A 17,502-nucleotide genomic window follows, 5' to 3' on the forward strand; every position below is an offset into this window, starting at 1 on the left:
CAGTGGTGTGAGCTTGAGCCAAGACTTTAACTTTCTGACCATTGATTTCCTTCCTGTACATCAAAAGGTTAAATTCCCACCTCACAAGGCTGTTTTTACACTGATGATACACAAAAAGCTGCTGCCTGGAGCCAATTAGGAGCTCAATTAAATGGTATTCCCCTTCCCTCAGAGCAGGTGCCGTCTATGTCTCCTGTTCTTTTTAATGAAGCTCCCTGCCCCACCCTCCCTCCAGGGCCCAACTTGGAGAGGAGCACAGAGCAGGTGCTTCAGGAAGGTGTTTGCTTCTCCTCTTGATCCTCATAAAAACCCTCTGGGCAGCGAGTGCAATCCCGCTTCCCACTTCCCAGGCAAGTGGTAGATTACACCTCCCTGCTCCCTTTGAAGTGCAGTGTGGCCATGTGACTTGCTGTGGCCAATGGCATGTGAGCAGATGTGTCCTGTTTTGAGTGGAAGCTTTAAAAGCCAATGGCTGATCCACCTGCTCTGTCTTTCCTTAGGTAACTGAGGCCAGCACGCTCGAGAGGATGCCTGTCTCCATCAGGCTGACTAGGATGAGTAGTGGTCATGAATATGGATGAGAAGAAAGCAAACCTCTGGTGTTTTAAGCCACCAACATTTGGGGTTGTTGGTTACTGTATTCTATGCTGACACAGTGGGACAGACTTTACTTTCATCTGAAAGATGAGACAGCAGAGGGGAAGTGACTTGCCTATGGTCACACAGAGAGTACTAAGGGGTGGGGCTTTACCTAAGGAAGCACTTTTTAAGGTGACTGGAGCTCTGAACTAAGGTGCTAAGAGCTAAGGTGACTGGAGCTCTGAACACCAGCCCCACTTGCTGCCTTCAGGAAATGGGTCCCCACTCCTCACTGCAGCTGTTTACACTGCAGCTGTTTCCTACTCAGCAGTAGGAAAATGATCTCTGTTCAGAGTAAGTGGCAGCCTAGGGAGGGGAATGGTGGAGCTCTGGAATCTGTACTGTCAGGAGGACCAGATATTCTAGATTCAGCCACACAGCATGTGCAATTGCTTTCGGTCTCCCTGTCCTGTGTGTCCCTCCCACCTCAGAGGCTTCATTTATCTAAGGAGCTCCTTTCCCTCACTAGCAAATTTTGTCCAAGGAAAGGCTGTGAAACTCATTCATCGTAAGGTGTGCAGATCAATGAAACCAGGAAGAGAGACTGCTTTGTTACGCAGCATTACTGTGGCAGTAGCTGACGGATACACTTGTCTATCCAATATCCATCTCCTCTTTTCTTTTATATACAGGAACCTGATTTTATTCTGGGCAGTCATGTGCCTGGGTAGAAAACTACATTCCTCAGCTTTCCTTGGGATGCACACAAAGGTCTTTGGGGGCAGGGGGTGCTTCTAGCAAAGCTCCTCAAGTTGGGGGTCTCAAAGGGCAGGCTATGTTGTGGAGCTCCTTGGCCTCATTCACTCAGCACTTCATGTCTTGTGTTGCTTTCCCAGCACTTGTGATGGACACCTCAAAGCGATGCAGGCACTCTCTGAGCTGCCTGCATGACAACAAACCTTTGGCTTAGGTTATCATCACGGTAACCTGGAAGATCCTTAGGTGTCAGCAAGCCTGTTTTTTTAAAATATATGAAAATAGGGTCCAAGAAGGGAGGAAAATTGTCTGAGGACCCATAGTGAGTTAGCTGCAGAGCTGACTCTCCCCCACATCTTCCTGACTTACCTGAAGGATAGATTGGTTGCAGATGGGTAGGTGGGGGACAGATGTGAGACAGGACATGGCTGGGAGCACTAGCTCTGATATATGCTTTCTGGATTCCATAGGGGACTGGCACAGAGCTTATCACACTCCAGGGACTCTGTGAAGAGGAAGATACTGGGGCAACTTCTGATTGGTTTCAGACCCTAGGAAGACCCAAGGGTTTCCCTCCAGATCTTGCCCTGGGGAATTTGGCTGGATTAACTGGACACAGGTCGACAGGAGCACCTTATCAATTCTTCATGTACAATTTCAACCAAGAACTCTCTCACCCCACTGCATTCCTGGTTCAGAAGACAATCCAAGGAAACCAGAGCCCTGGAATGACTTGGATACCCAGGTTTAGGGCCAGGGAAACATATGTGGAGTGGACATTGCTGGTCCCTGCCCAGGTCCCTTTTCCTGGGCCAGTGCACCTGTCCCCTAACTGATGTGCTTGTTGTTGCTAAGGGCTCATAGCTGTGCTTTCTCTGCAGAAGTGCCTGCAGCCCACAAAAGCCACTTTAGAGATGCTTGGGCAGATAGTTTACATATCACTTACATATCACCCACCCACCCACATCAATGGGACAGCCAGCAGTCAATGACTGACTGACACAGTACCAAAAGCCAGCCCCCAGCCTCAAGGTGGGACTACTCTGGTACTACAATCCACACTCCAGAGCTCCTTGTAGCATCAGGTTCAAGCTGGACTCCAGGTAAAACCACCTCTTTGCTCACCTTCTTTACTTGTCCTATCTTGCTTCCTTCATTCCCTTACAGCTTTCTCTGGAGATCTCTCCATCAATAATTCAAAAAGAGAAAAAGAGCCAGGCATACTGGTAGTCCCAATGACTCAGGATGCTGACGGGAAGATCACTTGAGCCCAGGAGTTCAAGGCTTCGGTGTGCTATGATCACACCTGTGAATAGCCTTGCACTCCAGCCTGGGCAACATAGCAAGACCCCATCTCTAAAAAGAACAAAACCAGAAATTTGCCCGAGAATCCCCATATGCTTCCAAGCAATATGTAAGTTTCTGAGCTCTCTTCTACCTCCCAAATCCTATGTAATGGGAGACAGCCACTGAGGGTTTTAAGATTAGCAGCAGGAAAAGTTTGCTCTGGTGAAGAGAACTAAAGTTTCACCTTATTCTTTGACACTGTGCTGTTTCTATGAGCTCAGAGCGAGGCTTAAAGTAACAACATCCATTGAACAAATATTGATTAGGCATTCACTAGAAACCTCGCAGCTGCTTGGCACTAGAGGACCCAGTGGGGAGCAAGAGAAACACAGTTTCTACCCTGATCCTCTAAATTAGGTCCAAAGGCTTCTTGGACACCCCTCAGAGTCCCTTTTGGAGCAGCTGCATAATGACAATCAATTGAGTACACGAAACCTTCAAAATGCTTTTAATTTCTTTTAATGTATAACAGTTACGCCTGAGTTACAGAGGAAGCGCTTACAAGCAGCAGGTAGTTAAAGCAAATACCAGTTTCTCTTTCTAGTCTACTACTCCATATAGCTGAATAAATTATGGTGCGATTATATTTAAACACACACCTCACGCCCACACACCCACGCACACACCCCACTCACACCCTCACGTACACCCACTCACTTCCGCATGGGGGAAAGTGGCTGTGAGTCAAACACAGAAGCAACAAAGTTGCAGTTACTAGGAAGAAGGAATGATCTAGAGTACTATGTAAATATTTCCCAGGTCAGGGAATTGGCCACGTCAGAGCTGACTTGAAGAAGCATCAAATACACAGAAGTCTCAGAGCGTTTCAAGTTGGCGGCTAGAGAACCCCCATTTGGTCTTGGTTTTGGTGCCTCTGCAGGAGGGGAGGAGAGAAGACCTGTGTACCCCCAAAAAGTGTCCAATAGTGCGAGACACATTCGGGAGCTTGATGAGAAGAACATCAGCCTGAGAGAGGTCCCAGAGAACATCTTTTTAGTTGGGTGATGGAGTGTCACTGAGGCCCAGGATCCAAAATCTTGGATGCTTCACCAACTCCATCTTAAAACACTGGATTCTGGCAGAGTGGTCAAACTCTGGGACCTGTCCTGTTCTCAAGCCAGAGTCAGATTTCAATCTGACTCTTCGTTTTCCTTCTGGGCAAACCTCTCTCTCCATTCTTCTTTTCTTCTCTCTTATCCCCCTAGTTCTCTGTTTGCTCTGCCCTTTGATGTTCCTCTGGCAAAAGAACAACAAAGCTAAATCAAGTATAAAATGGAAGTATAAAAGCATAGCTTGGTTCTTACACATCACTTCTTTTTTTCTTTATATAGCAAGAGAGAAATACCAAATGAAAAAAATAAAGGAACAAGATTGAAAGAACCCACTAGAGCCTGGAATGCATAATTTGAAACACACAATATGAAGATATATCCCTACAGATGGTCTCTGGCACTAGCACGACACACACTGTGGGGGATTTCTTTCCTTTTTTAGTATATATATATATTTATAAAAAGTCAACTTTCTATAAACGAACAGCACATCACCACGTTTCCAACTATTGTACAATGAACTCAGAAGAGAGCCCTCCTTAGAGAGGACCAACGGCGACTTGTGATAAGTTGGAGGAAGCAGCTCTTATTTTGCTACAGACTCTATTTACAGGGATGGATGGGGGTTGTTTCTGGGATGGCCTGGCCACTGGAACCCAGACCTTCTTTCTCAGGCTGTGGTCAGCCCCAAAGAGATGGAGGCCTTGTGTCTCTCATTCAACATCACCTCTCTGGTGATGTTTCGAGTTGCCAACACAAGGCTGAATTTTATAACCCAAGTTGGCCAGATGCGTTAATATACGGGTTTTAGAGAGAACCTATCAGGGTCAAGGGCCTCTTTCTGAAGGGGGTGGGGCCCGTCAAGGAATAAGTCCCATTTTCTACCAAGATGATGGCTTGGGAGAACTTATGTTCAACGTCATGAGAAATCATTTGGTTTATTCCCAAGCAGGTCTTTGTTCCATTTCACCATCGGGACCAGATATCTGGGATTGGTCCTAGCACTGGAATGTCGCCTCCTGGGGATGGGGCTGGGTGGTTTTGATGTCAGCTGCCTGAGATCCCTGCTCCTGAGTCACAGAGGGTGTCAGGATACTCAGATACTTTCTGAGCCAGGCCTCCAGATGGAAGGATTGGCCATTCAAGGAATGTGGATGACGAGTGTTTGGTCTTCAGGAAGAGTTGCTTTCTGCTGTGATAGCTACAAAAGCAGGGACTGGGTTACCAAGGGACAACAGAGTCTTCTTTTTTGTCCCGAGCTTGAAGAACCAAAGGTCTCCGGCAGTGGACGCTCCAGTTGCAACCTTGGTTGATCTTGATGGATCACATGTGTCTGCTGCTACCAAAGAGTCTGTTTGTCCCCAGTTATTCATAGGTTTCTCTAAACCAGAGATATGAGCCAGCCTGGTCATGGTCCAGAACAGGCTTGATATCGCCAAGTCTGAAGATGAGAAACAGGTAAGCATTTGTCACAGAGGTGATGTCCATGCAGGTGAGTGTCCTAGAATCTTGCCAACCCAGCTTCCCAGGAGGGAGGAACTCAGGTTGACTCCCAGAGCAGCAGCCCTTTCCCTCTAGGAATGTCTTGTTGACTGAGGGCAAGAGGCATGGATTGAGCAAAGAGGTGGCCTCATGAACCCAGATGGGGACAAGCAGTTTGGTCCAATGTTTGTGAATTCAGTGCTGTGTCTCCCATCCCAAGTGCTTTGTACTCAGCAGCACCTGATAAAGGTGATGGAATGTAGATTACAGTGACAGTGATGGTAAAGATGAATATGATTTTGATAAATAGGTAAAGGTGGTAAAAAGTTCCCAGGGAGCAGGAATCGGGGGTTTGAATCATCCTCCCAAGGTCCCAGCTCTTAAGAGCATGGAACTTCAGGAGGCCACTGGTGTGGTCAAGGAAGTTGCCTCTTCCCTCTGCTCTGGAATTGTTGACATCTTCCTCTGCCCAGGGCTGGTAGCTTGAAAACTGGGCACATCTGCCTCAGCTCAGCTGTGCCGGATCAGGAGGCAGGGACCTCTTGGCCAAGATGGAGGCAACATTGAAAGATGCCACTCTGAGCAGGACAGCAATTTGCCCCTAACAACATGCCAGGGGGGATCATCTTGTCTGTGGGGCAAACCATCCCTGCCCAGTCTACAACCCTCCTCCAAAGCTCTGAGGGTAGCTCTCTGCATCCCCAGAAACTGAAAGGGGTTTGGGGAAGATGGAGACCTCTTCCTAGAGGATGGGGCATGGTAAGGATGGGCTCGGGCCTCTGCGGAAGGCTTTGGGCAAAATCTCAACTCCCTGGGGTGTGGACTTGCAGGCAGAGAGCTGAAGCCTTGGGCAACAAAGGCTTGCCCTCCCACAAACAGAGGGATCTGGTTATGAAAGTGCCTTCTGAGCCCACTTCCTGCTCCTCCACTCATGTATCCTCAAGAGTTTATCCCCTCCCCATCTCATCTGATTCAGCTAATGAAGGAAACTGAAAAGTTCTGTGGGCTCCCCAGGCCCCAGATGGAGTGGACATGCTGGGAACTTGGGCTTCAGGATAAGAGCCCTCTGCTTCCAGAAGCCTGAGTTGGGTCCTTGTATCCTCGGCGGGCCCACGGCTGACAAGCCCCACCCCCGTGTGCCCCTACCCTCTGGTTAAGCCTCTTCCTGGTCTCCCCAGTTTCCCTGCCTGTGCTAGATTTCCCCATGCACCCAGTAGAGGTGTCTGGGGAGGGTTCTGAAGTCCTTCAAATTCCTGGGTGGGGGTGAGACTGCCCCCCTGCTGACTCCCCTGGGAAGACCCCAGAGCCAGGGTCCCCTCTTTGCTGGAGTCCCAATGTCTAGAGGAGGAAAGGGCTGTGGTTCTGACACTGAGCCAGAGACCCTCCTTGCAGGGCTGGCTCCCAGTACATCCAGCTGAGAGCAGCCCTGAAAGCTTCACCTCTACTTCTAGCTAGGGCCCCCACTGGAGTTGGGTCCAAAGGGCTGCAGGACCTCCTCTCAGGCACCATCCTCCTCTGGGCACCCAAGGTGTTCAAGGTGGGCCCCAATCTCCATGCCTGAGATGGCACAGAGGCCACCATGGGATTTGACAGGGGAGGACCTCAGGCTGACCAGAAACCCTCCTTGGGGAAAGTGGGGAGCAGACTCCAAGGGCATCACTCTGGATCCCTAACCACAGGTGAGTGACAAGCTGGCTGTCTACCTCCAGGGGGCTGGTGATGAGAAGCAGGTGGGCTCCTTTCCTGGCCTCCTAGGACAACAGGGGGGTGAGGCGGCAAGGCTGGGAAGCTCAGGGGTCAGTTAGGGTTGGGCTGGGAATTGGGCTGGGGCAAGTCGCCCCAGGGGCCCTAGTAGGCCTGGCCAGTTTCCACAGGCAGGAGTCCCAGCACAGCAGAGTGCTCCCCGAGCTTCATGCGACGCTGGGTGGAGAGGCTCACATTTTTGGCCAGATAATCAACAGCAGCTGGAAAAAAGAAGAGACTCTCCTAGAAATTGAGGTTCTTTTTGTTTATTCTTCCATTCACTCTATCTACACCCATCCATCCATCCATCCATCCATCCATCCATCCATCCATCCTGTCTATTCATCCATTCTTTCATCCATCCATCATCCTTCCATCCTTATATCCACTCATCTTCTCATCCATCCAGCCATATCCATGCCTCCATGCCTCCATCCACCCATCCATTCTGTCCATCCATCCATCCATTCATTCATTTATCCATTCTCTGTCCATCCATCCATCCATTTATGCATCCATCCATCCATCCATCCTTCTATACATCCATCCTTCTATCCATCCATCCTCTATCCATTCCTCATCCACCCATCCATCATCCATCCATCCATCCATCCATCCTTCCATCTATCCATCTCTTCATGAAGCTCTTTCTCTCACCTCCTCTCCAATCATTCAGCAAATATGTTTAATGCATTTTGTGCCCAGCTCCCTGGTAAGTTCCTAGGGAGGCACAGAAGATTACCCACATTGCTGAGCAAAGAATTAACCACCCCTTAACAAGCCCACTACATATACCTGCTATGGAGAAGGACTTGTGAATCCCTGAGTGCAGGTAATGATGAGGGCAAGGTCTCTCTGCCTTCTCTATCTGTACCCAGCTTACAGATAAGGCAAAGCAAGACCTTTGCTGCGAGGCCAAAGTGGCTGTGGGTGAGCTGAGGGATCCAGGACACAGATACGCAGGGAGCTGAGACCTACAGCTCTGTCCATCTGGTCACCCAGAGGAGACAGATGAGTGTCTGAGGGTGTGTGTGCCTGAGAGTGGTGCATACTTGTGTGTGTGAACAACTGAAACAAGAATCTCCTTGAATTAGACTGCACATGAATGTCCACAGAAGAGCAACATTTGCACACACACATGCACATATGTGTGTGAGTTGTGTGCACCTTTGTGAATAGATGAACCTTGGGAATGCCAGTGCATGTGCAGGCACTGTGTACAGGTGAGTTCCAACTGAGCCAGGTACCTGCCTCTATATTTGTGTATGTGCAGGGATGACCCTTGACCTGCATGTACATGTGTTCTGTCTTGACTGTACTTATTCTGCCTTTCTGAGGCTTCAAAAGAAATCAGCCCTGACCAAATGATTTGGCTGGGGTGTGGCCAAGGCCTCCAGAGGCACAGAGATGCTGCCTCCCAAGCTGGGATCTGTGGCTGTGGCCAGTCCAAACCCCTGGGATTTGTAGGATCCAGAAGCAAGAGGAAGATGGAAAGAACACTGCATTAGCAATTGCAAGGCCTGGTTCAACACTCGTTCTGTCACCTGCTCACAGGGGACGCTGTAGCACTCTACATGCTTCCCCAAGGTTGGAGGTTCCTGCCCAGGGCAGGTGGGTGGAGCCAAAAGGTGATATGCATGGCCTGAGGATGAGGCCAGGGAGGCCAAGTGGACAGTGCCAATCATTGAGCCATGGGAGGCTGTATTGCCTAGTGCTTCAAATGAGGGAGGTTCAAATCCTGCACATGCCAACTTTTAACGTGTGCTCTGGGGCATCCCACCTCATCTATTCAAACCTCAGTTTCCTTGTCTGTAAAATGGGGATCGTAACAGCAGCTATCTGAGGAGCTGTTATGAAGGTTAAAGAAGAAATACGTACAAAGTGGCTAGCTAGTACTATGCCTGGCACAATGTGAGCTTGAGAGATGTTGGTTTGGAAGCAGCAGAAGACTAGGATTGGGATTTAGTAAGTAAACATGGCCTTTGATGGGGGCAGGAGGGGATGAAGCAGCAGATGAGGTGGCTGCAGTCCCAGTTACCTCCTGCTCATGTGGCCCTGGGCACATCACTTGACCTCTCTAGACCTGCTTCCGTGTCTGCAGAATGGGGGAAATAAAGTCCAGCCTCCTCCAGGGCTGCTGCTATCAGGATGAAGTGAGACACTGTTCTTTAAGATGGTGGTTACAGAGCATGAAAGGGCTTGGCCCTCGACAGTCCCAAGGGATGTGCAAATGCCCTGGAATCTCTCTGGAGTGTCTGAACCCTGTGCCCCTCTGCTTACCAGGCTCCAGGGTGGGTGATGAGAGGAAAGTTAAGTCTGCCTAGGGTCTGAGCTGAGCCCCCAGGGACTGCCAGCCTTCCTCTGAAGTCACTTGGCCTCCAGGCTCCCAGTTGGTAGAGCAGAGTTGGTGGCAGTCAGCCTGGCCCTGCCTTGGGTCTGCCCCTTACTCTGCGTGAGGGTAGGGCCATTCCCATCTCTGGCCTTGGGGAGACTCTGTAGCCCTGGCCACACCAACTCTGCTACTGGAAGCCTGCCTTACCTGGGCTCCAGTGTCCATCCCATTAAGAAGCCTCATTCTGCCCGGGCACGGTGGCTCATGCCTGTAATCCCAGCACTTTGGGAGGCCAAGGTGGGTGGATCACGAGGTCAGGAGATTGAGACCATCCTGGCTAACACGGTGAAACCCTGTCTCTACTAAAAATACAAAAATTAGCCGGACGTGGTGGCGCACATCTGTAGTCCCAGCTACTCGGGAGGCTGAGGCAGGAGAATGGCGTGAACCTGGGAGGCGGAGCTTGCAGTGAGCCAAGATCACACCACTGCACTCCAGCCTGGACAACAGGGCAAGACTCCATCTCAAAAAAAAAAAAAAAAAAGAAGAAGCCTCATTCTCAGAGGGACAGTCGGAATAGAAAGAGGAGAAGCCAGGGTTTACAGAGAGCTTGTTCTATCCCAGTCCTGTTCTAAGCATTTTGTGCTCATTTTCCAATTAATTCTTACAACAACTCTATGAGGCTGGTAGTGGTGGTATCCGCATCTTACAGATGATGGAACTGAGGCTCTGAGAGACTGCACCACTTCAAAGATCACACAGTTCATAAGTTGTGGAGCCAGGATTCAAACCCAGGCAGTCTGAGCCTGGATCCCAGCCACCCCTGCAGGCTCCTAGAGAATAATCCTTTGTACATGCAAAACACTTTAGAGGGCACAAGGTGCTCTGCACCCCAAATTCTGCATTGATCCCATGTTCGGCTCCAGGCAATGTAAGCGATCTGTCCAAGGGCACGCCGCTAAAGCAGGTGACACTTTCCCTGAGTCACAGCAGCCGCTGCCTCCCCTCCTTACTTCACACCATGCCAGCCTCTCACGCCAACCTCTTCAGCTATTCCCGTGGGTGGGCTGAGAGCTCTGGCTTTTTAAACAATTGATACATAATATTTGCACATATTTTTGGGGGTACCTCTGATGTTTTGCTACGTGCATAGAATGTGTAATGATCAAGTAAGGCTGTTTAGGGCATCCATCACCTTCAGGATTTATCTTATCTTTTCTTTCTTTCTTTCTTTCTTTCTTTCTTTCTTTTTTCTTTTTGAGACGGAGTCTCACTCTCTCTCCCAGGCTGTAGTGCAACAGTGCAATCTTGGCTCATTGCAACCTCTGCCTCCCGAGTTCAAGCAATTCTCCTGCCTCAGTCTCCCAAGTAGCTGGGATTACAGGTGCCCACCAATACACCTGGCTAATTTTTGTATTTTTTAGTAGAGATGGGGTTTCACCATGTTGGCCAGGCTGGTCTCAAACTCCCGACCTCAAGTGATCTGCCCACTTTGGCCTCCCAAAGTGCTGGGATGACAGGTGTGAGCCACCATGCCTGGCCCAGTATTTATCATTTCTATGTGTTTCAAATCCTCTCTTCTAGCTATTTTGAAATATACAATACATTGTTGTTAGCTGTAGTCACCCTATTCTGTTATCAAACACTAGAGCTTATTCCTTCTATCTAACTGTATGTTTGCACCCATTAACCAACCTCTCTTCATCTCCCTCCCTGCTTCCCTGCCTCTAGTAACCATCATTTGACTCTCTACCTCCATGAGATCAACCTTCTTAGCTCCCATATATGAGAACATGTGATGTTTGTCTCTCTGTGCCTGGCTTATGTTACTTAATAAAATGACCTGCAGTTCCATCCATGTTGCTGTGGATGACAGGATTTTATTCTTTTTTATGGCTGAATCGTATTCCACTGGGTAGATACACTATATGTTCTTTATCCATTCATCTGTTGATGAATACTTAGGTTGATTCTACGTCTTGGCTATTGTGAATGGTTTTGCAATAAACATGGGAGTGCAGGCATCCCTTTGATACACTGATTCCTATCCTTTTGATAAATATGGTAGTTCTAGTTTTCACTGGCTTTGAATAATAATCAGAACAACAAGGCGAGCACCCTCATGTATGGACCACCTACTGTGTGCTGGCAGGCATGACCACATCTATTTCTTTCAACTGCCCCATGCTTTAGGTATCAGCGTTCTCCTTCTATAAATGAGGAAACTGAGGTACGGAGAGGTCGCTGGCCCAGAGTCACATGCAGTGCGTGACATGGAGGAGGAGCCTGTATTGGTCCTGCTTGTGCCTCTGGCCACTCTGCGTGCCTTATCCTTGTCAGCCTCTCCCAGCAACCAGCCCATGGCCCAGCACACAGCAGGAGCTTGCCAGGCCCTGTCTAGGTAGCCAAGGAAACACCAGGAAGCCAAACTTTCCTGATGACCCTGCCAACTTCAAGGGCACCCAACAGGCCGCACAGCCTGCCTCTCCCAGGGGTGGAGCCGAGGGGCCAGCGAGGGCAGGGTTGTGACATCTCTTATTATGGCCTCCGTCAACGGCCCTCCCTGTCCCTCTGTCTCTCCGCATCTCGCCTCTTCTGCCTCGCGCCCGCGCCTGGGCTCTAAATGTCTCAAATTAGATTAATTGGGAGTTGGCAGGAGATGTGGTGGTGATGCCAACCGGTAAACAATCTCAGCCGTCAGCGCCTCGTCAGCCCGCAGCCCCAGAGGAGGACCCTTCTAGACACAAATTCTTATTAGACTTGTCAGATCTATTAAAATTCTTTTCACACTTCTGCGTTCTATCAGCCCCATCATTAGTACAGCCCTGGCCTCTGGGAACACCAGGGCCGTATTAATCTGCCATGTGCCCCATCCCTGGGCCCCTGCCCCCACTCCCCTAGAGACGAGGAAAGACGGACAGGTGGATGGACAATGGCCAGAGCAGGAAAACGAGTGAAGGTGTCCCTGGGAAGATGAGAAGCCCACGGAGAAGAGCAGGAGTACTCTGGGGCCTAAGAGTTTGGCCCATGTGTAGGCTCGTTCCATGCACACCTGAAGGTGGCTCTCCAGGGACCAGGCTGCAGGTGTGGCTGTGTACACATCAGTATGGGCTGCCGGGTGACCTTGCGCAAACAGCCTCTCTGGGATCCCATTTCCTCATCTGTCCAATGGGAATAACCACGTGTACTGCATAGGGTGGCATGAGGATGAAATCCTAGACCCATAGTAGATGCTCAATAAATGGTCGTTCCTCCTTCCTTTACACATGCACATTTTGTATATTTATATCTTAAAGCTGTGTACACACATTAGTGAACACTCACATATAAACCCCTCTCTCTGCGTGTGCATCTGTCCATATGCACATGCATGTGAAGCTGTGGACATGAATCCACGCATGGGTGGGCTCAGGTGTGTATCGTTGCTCAGTGGCCTCCACAAATCTGTGGTTTGAAGTTAGAAGACTTTGGGTCCACCATTGCCATGCTGTGGGATTTTGGAAAAGCTACCTCGCCTCTCTGAGCCTCATTTTTGCACCTGCAACCTGGGGACAAATAACTTAGAGAATGACATGAATGAGGAGCATGCATTTTGCCCAGTGCCCTGTGGGATGAACTTGGGCAGAGGACAGGTGTTAAGGGAGGACAGATGGACCTGGGCATAGGCGGGCACAGTCCAGGACATGGGACTCTTGCACACACACTGGGGCATCCCAGCCACAGATGGATTAAGTTGCCCAGGGATGTGGGGCAAGTGGTTAGCGGGAACACGATGTGTCTCAGGGCCTCCAAAATGCCAAAGGAGAGGGAGGTGGTGCAATGGAAACACTTTGAGAGGGCTAAGTCTAATTCGTGGCCTCCATTTCACAGATGGGAAGACTGAGGCTCAGAGAGGCAAGTGTGTGGCTGCCTGCACTAACTGGGGGCAGAGGAGGGGGCTTTTCCTCCAGCCCTTCCCTCCCAGCTTGGGCCCAGAGTCTCTGTGGGGTGAGTTGGGGTCTGTGCTGGGCTCCCTTTGGGGTGGGCTGGAGAATGTGGCCAAGAGATGCTCTGAGCTATTCCTGGAGAAGCCAGGGCAGCAGGGGTGGAGCTGGAAGGGGAGTGACAGGAGGAGAAGGGAGTGGAAGGAGAGGACGGAAAAGAGAAGAATGGAGTGGGGGGTGGTGGGGGAGGAGGAAGCTGCTCTGGCTGGCTTTGTCCAAGCAAGAGGAGAACAAACCCTCCTTTCTCGCCTCCTAGGCCCCTTCCCTTTTGATCCCCTCCCCTGCTGCCCCCACGCTGACTTTGGGGTTAATTTTATTTCCGAATTCAGCAGGCACCCCTGGAGCAGGGCACCGAGCTTGGGTGTGACTAACGCCTGCCCCAGGCCGGGGCTGCTGCTGCCGCTGAGGTCACTCTAAAATATTTATCAAGAGCATGTGTGTCCTGCTCCATGCCCAGGAACACGGGCTGGGTCGGGAGGTCACCCTGGGACCCTCTGGAAATTCTCCCATGCACATGCGTGCACCCTTCTCTCAAATATACATGCAGACCCCCATGTACACATTCACACACACACACACAGTTATACACACAGACACAGTGTATGTCTACACCCAGATGTACATCCATACACATGTACACACAGCCACACCTATGACATACCCAAACATACACTCATACACTCACCCCTATTTACACACTGCACACAGAATATGTGTCCACACACAGGTACTTCCAAACACACAATCACAGACACACTCAAGCATGCGTGCATGCCTCAATGCATGGCTATACACATGTACATACAGTCACACGTTTGCACACTCATATACATCTATACACACGCATACATATTCATTATACCTATCTACATATTGACATATGCATACCTATGCCAAACATGGAGGCACACATAAAGACACGCTCAACCATATGTACAGACTTGAATGCACATTTAAACATGTTTAAGCAGATACATATACTTACATATATGTGTGCACGTGTGTTCACACACACAGATGTGCACATCATGTATGCACAATATGCTCATTTATGTGCACGCATGTGAAGTCATATACACATATGCTCACATGTGCCCACTGACACATACATGTATTCGCGCATATGCAAAGATGCATGCAATAACACATGGGTGCTGAAATACTCAGAAGCATCACATGCACACACACACATGAATTGTAACATGTCCCAACATACGTACTCACAAACACCCATACACATATGCAAACATGTACATGCACAGGAAGGGTTGTGAACACAGCTGGGAGGTGGAGGCCGACATAGCTGGCCCTCATTTGGCAGTGGAGGCCAACGACACATGAAGAGGAGTGGGTATGGGGGGGTGGGCAGGAAGCAGAGGTCAGAAAGGCTGGCCCAGGGCTGGGCTGGGGGAGAGGACACCCTCAGGGATGGGGGCCTCACCCTCTTGCCACACGCCCTTCTGATTAGTTTGACACCAGCAGGTGAGGCCTTTGCAGGGCGGTGGGGCAGGAAAGTGACCCATGACCTCTGGATCCCTGTCCCATCTGGACCTGCCCTGCTGCTGGCCTTGCCAGGCGGTGGAGGCTGTGTCCAGGCCTGCGTTTTCCAGCCTTTGGTGTGAGGATCCACGGTCCCTGCCTCAAGGCAAGGCACAAAGGGGATAGCAGCTGGGATGGGTGCATGAGACCATTGCAGAGTTTGGAGTGGAGGAGAGAGCTGGAAACACAGCTTTCCCATGCCCTGCGGCAGAAGGGGCAGGGTCTCCCACTGAGCTGTCCAGCACGGTGGCCACCAGCAGCACATGGCTACTGAGCACTTGAACTGTGGCTAGTGCGACTGGGAAACAGAATTTCAAATGCCGATTTCACTTGAACTAATTTAAAGTCAAAAACCAATCTTCAATTGGGTTATTTAGTAGTTGGAAAACTTACAATTTGGAACACTTTGGGTGTGTAAGTATATTTTCTCAATTGCAAACTATATGAAATTTAAATACAGATCAAGTATTTCTGTTGAAAACTCAGTGTCCGAATTAAAATGGGCTGTAAGTGTAAAACACACACATGATGTCAAAGACATAGCATAAAGAAGAGAATGTAAAATATCTCAATAATTATATATGAATTGCATTTTGAAATGATAATCTTTTGGATGTACTGGGTTAAATAAAATGTTAGTAAAAATAATTTCATTGTTTCTTCTCCTTGATTTTTTTTTTTTTTTTGAGACAGAGTCTTGCTCTGTCACACAGGCTGGAGTACAGTGGTGTGATCTCGGCTTACTGCAACCTCCGCTTCCCGGGTTCAAGTGATTCTTGTGCCTCACCTACTTGAGTAGCTGGGATTACAGGTGCGCGCCACCATGCCTGGCTAATTTTTGTATTTTTAGTAGAGACAGAGTTTCACCATGTTGACCAGGCTGGTCTTGAACTCCTGGGCTCAAGTGATTCGTTTGCCTCAGCCTTCCAAAGTGCTGGGATTACAGGCATGAGCCACCACGCCTGGCCTGTTTCTTCTTATGTTTTAAAATGTGGCCACTAGAAATGTTAAGTGATATCTGTGTTGTGTATTATATTTCTATTGGAGCCATAGTACGGAAGCAGAGGCTTAGCCAGGAGATGTCCTGGGTTTTGCCCAACTCAGTGTCATTTTAGGTGAACTGTTCCGTCTGGCTGGACTTCAATTTTTCCATCTGTAAAATGGACATTCCCCACCCTGACACCACCTTGTAGCTCTCCATAAACAAGCAGGAGGCCCTGGGGGTGGGAGAAGGAATGGGGACGGGGGACGCCCAGGGCACCAGGCACTCACTCTGGCCGTACTGGCCGTACTGATAGCCGGCCACGGGGTCCACGCTGTAGCCGGTGGTGCTGTAGGTGGGTGGGCAGTAGGCCTGGGAGGTAGGCAGGCTGTCTCCTGGCTTGATGGAGTCGGCCCGCTGGCTGCAGCTGGCTGAGATGGAGGTGGCCGAGTCCAGGCCGCCATGCAGCGGGGAGATGGAGAAGTCAGCCTGTGGCTGCGGGGGCACCGCGCTGGGGTTGCCCAAGATGCTCATCACCTGTGGGGAAAAGGCCATTAGTGCCAGGCTCACTGGACAGACCCCAGAGACACGAGCACAGTGGGCACAATGCCAGGCTGGCCCTGGAACGCTCTTTGCCAGAGTTGTTCCCTTGAAGTCTCTGTAGCTTCGAGGTCTTCAGTTTACCTGATTTGCGTGCCCTCATGCATGGGATGGCTGCTGGTCTTCGGTGTTTCTCTTGAAGGAGGGTCCTGACCCAGGGATCCTCCTTCCACTGAGAACTCAGCAGGGCCTTACTCGCCTCTCTAGCTCCAGGGTCTGGCTCTAAGGGTCACTCTGGGCCTGTCTATTGAATGAATAAATGCATGAATGAATGCATGAATGAACGAACTGGCTAATGAGGCCTCTCCCATCAGTCAGGGAGTTCTCCAAGCTCAGAGAACTGTGCCTCCCCCATCAGACTGGGATGGCCCCATCTTCTAACACAAACATTACAGCAGGACTCTTGATCTGTCTGCTGTCACTGTGTGTGGCTTGCTCTGCCTGCCACTCCTCCGGACTCTGAGGTTCCTGCCCCTTCGACACTGAAGCCCACAGCCAATGCTTTCAAAGAGCCTCTCAGGCCCCTTCCTTTGATTCTACCAGCTCCTGAGGTCTGTGAGAATCCCCTCTCTGCCTGGCCAGGTTCCGCAAATAGGAACTCACTGTCAGTGCTGGCAACACAGACTACCAGGGGAGGCTTGTCTCTAGAAGCTCAGCTTAGGGGACCTGGATGGAGGTCCAGGTGTTCACTTACTGGGATGTTCACTTGTTTACTCCACAAACAGGCATGGATGGTGACTCTGGCCCCAGGCTGAGAGCTGAAGGCTCTGAGACTTCAGAGGAGAAAGAGCCATGGTCCCTGCCCTCGGTCGGGGGAGAGGAGGAGGAAGGGTCTGGGTCGGGTGAGGGAAGCTACTAGCAAAGATCATAGAGACATGGAGTAGTGATACAGGCATCTTATCCATCAAAGGACACAGAGGAGGGCACCCAGTCATCCCTGGCAGTCTGGGAAATCTAGGGGAGGTGGAACCTGCTGTCTAGCTCTCCAGGAAAGAGGACGGGGAGAAGCAGTGCTTTCCTGGGGTGGGACTGGGAGTGGTGCAGCAGGAGCTCCTGGAGAGTGGGAGGGCACAGTGTCCCAGTCAGTTCAGAGCAGAGCAGGGGAGA

At 50.2% G+C, this 17,502-nt stretch overlaps 1 protein-coding gene across 4 annotated transcripts in view; it reads right to left on the reverse strand.

Moving 5' to 3' along the window:
* Positions 1–7,039: 7,039 nt before the first annotated feature.
* Positions 7,040–17,502, reverse strand: part of PAX7 (paired box 7) — a 114,149-nt gene continuing 103,686 nt past the window's right edge. For 2 of the 4 annotated variants that reach the window (XM_008967111.4, XM_003814438.4), the window contains exons 8-9: positions 16,086–16,332; positions 7,040–7,180 (exon numbers count right to left, since the gene is read on the reverse strand). In XM_008967111.4, the coding sequence (XP_008965359.2) occupies positions 7,065–7,180; positions 16,086–16,332 (363 nt within the window). In that variant the 3' untranslated portion in view covers positions 7,040–7,064. Of the gene's footprint in view, positions 7,181–15,244; positions 16,333–17,502 lie in introns of those variants that run through there. The other 2 variants (XM_008967109.5, XM_008967108.5) reach the window with 1 other exon arrangement.

Source organism: Pan paniscus, chromosome 1 (assembly GCF_029289425.2).
Source record: "Pan paniscus chromosome 1, NHGRI_mPanPan1-v2.0_pri, whole genome shotgun sequence".
Lineage (NCBI taxonomy): Eukaryota > Metazoa > Chordata > Mammalia > Primates > Hominidae > Pan > Pan paniscus.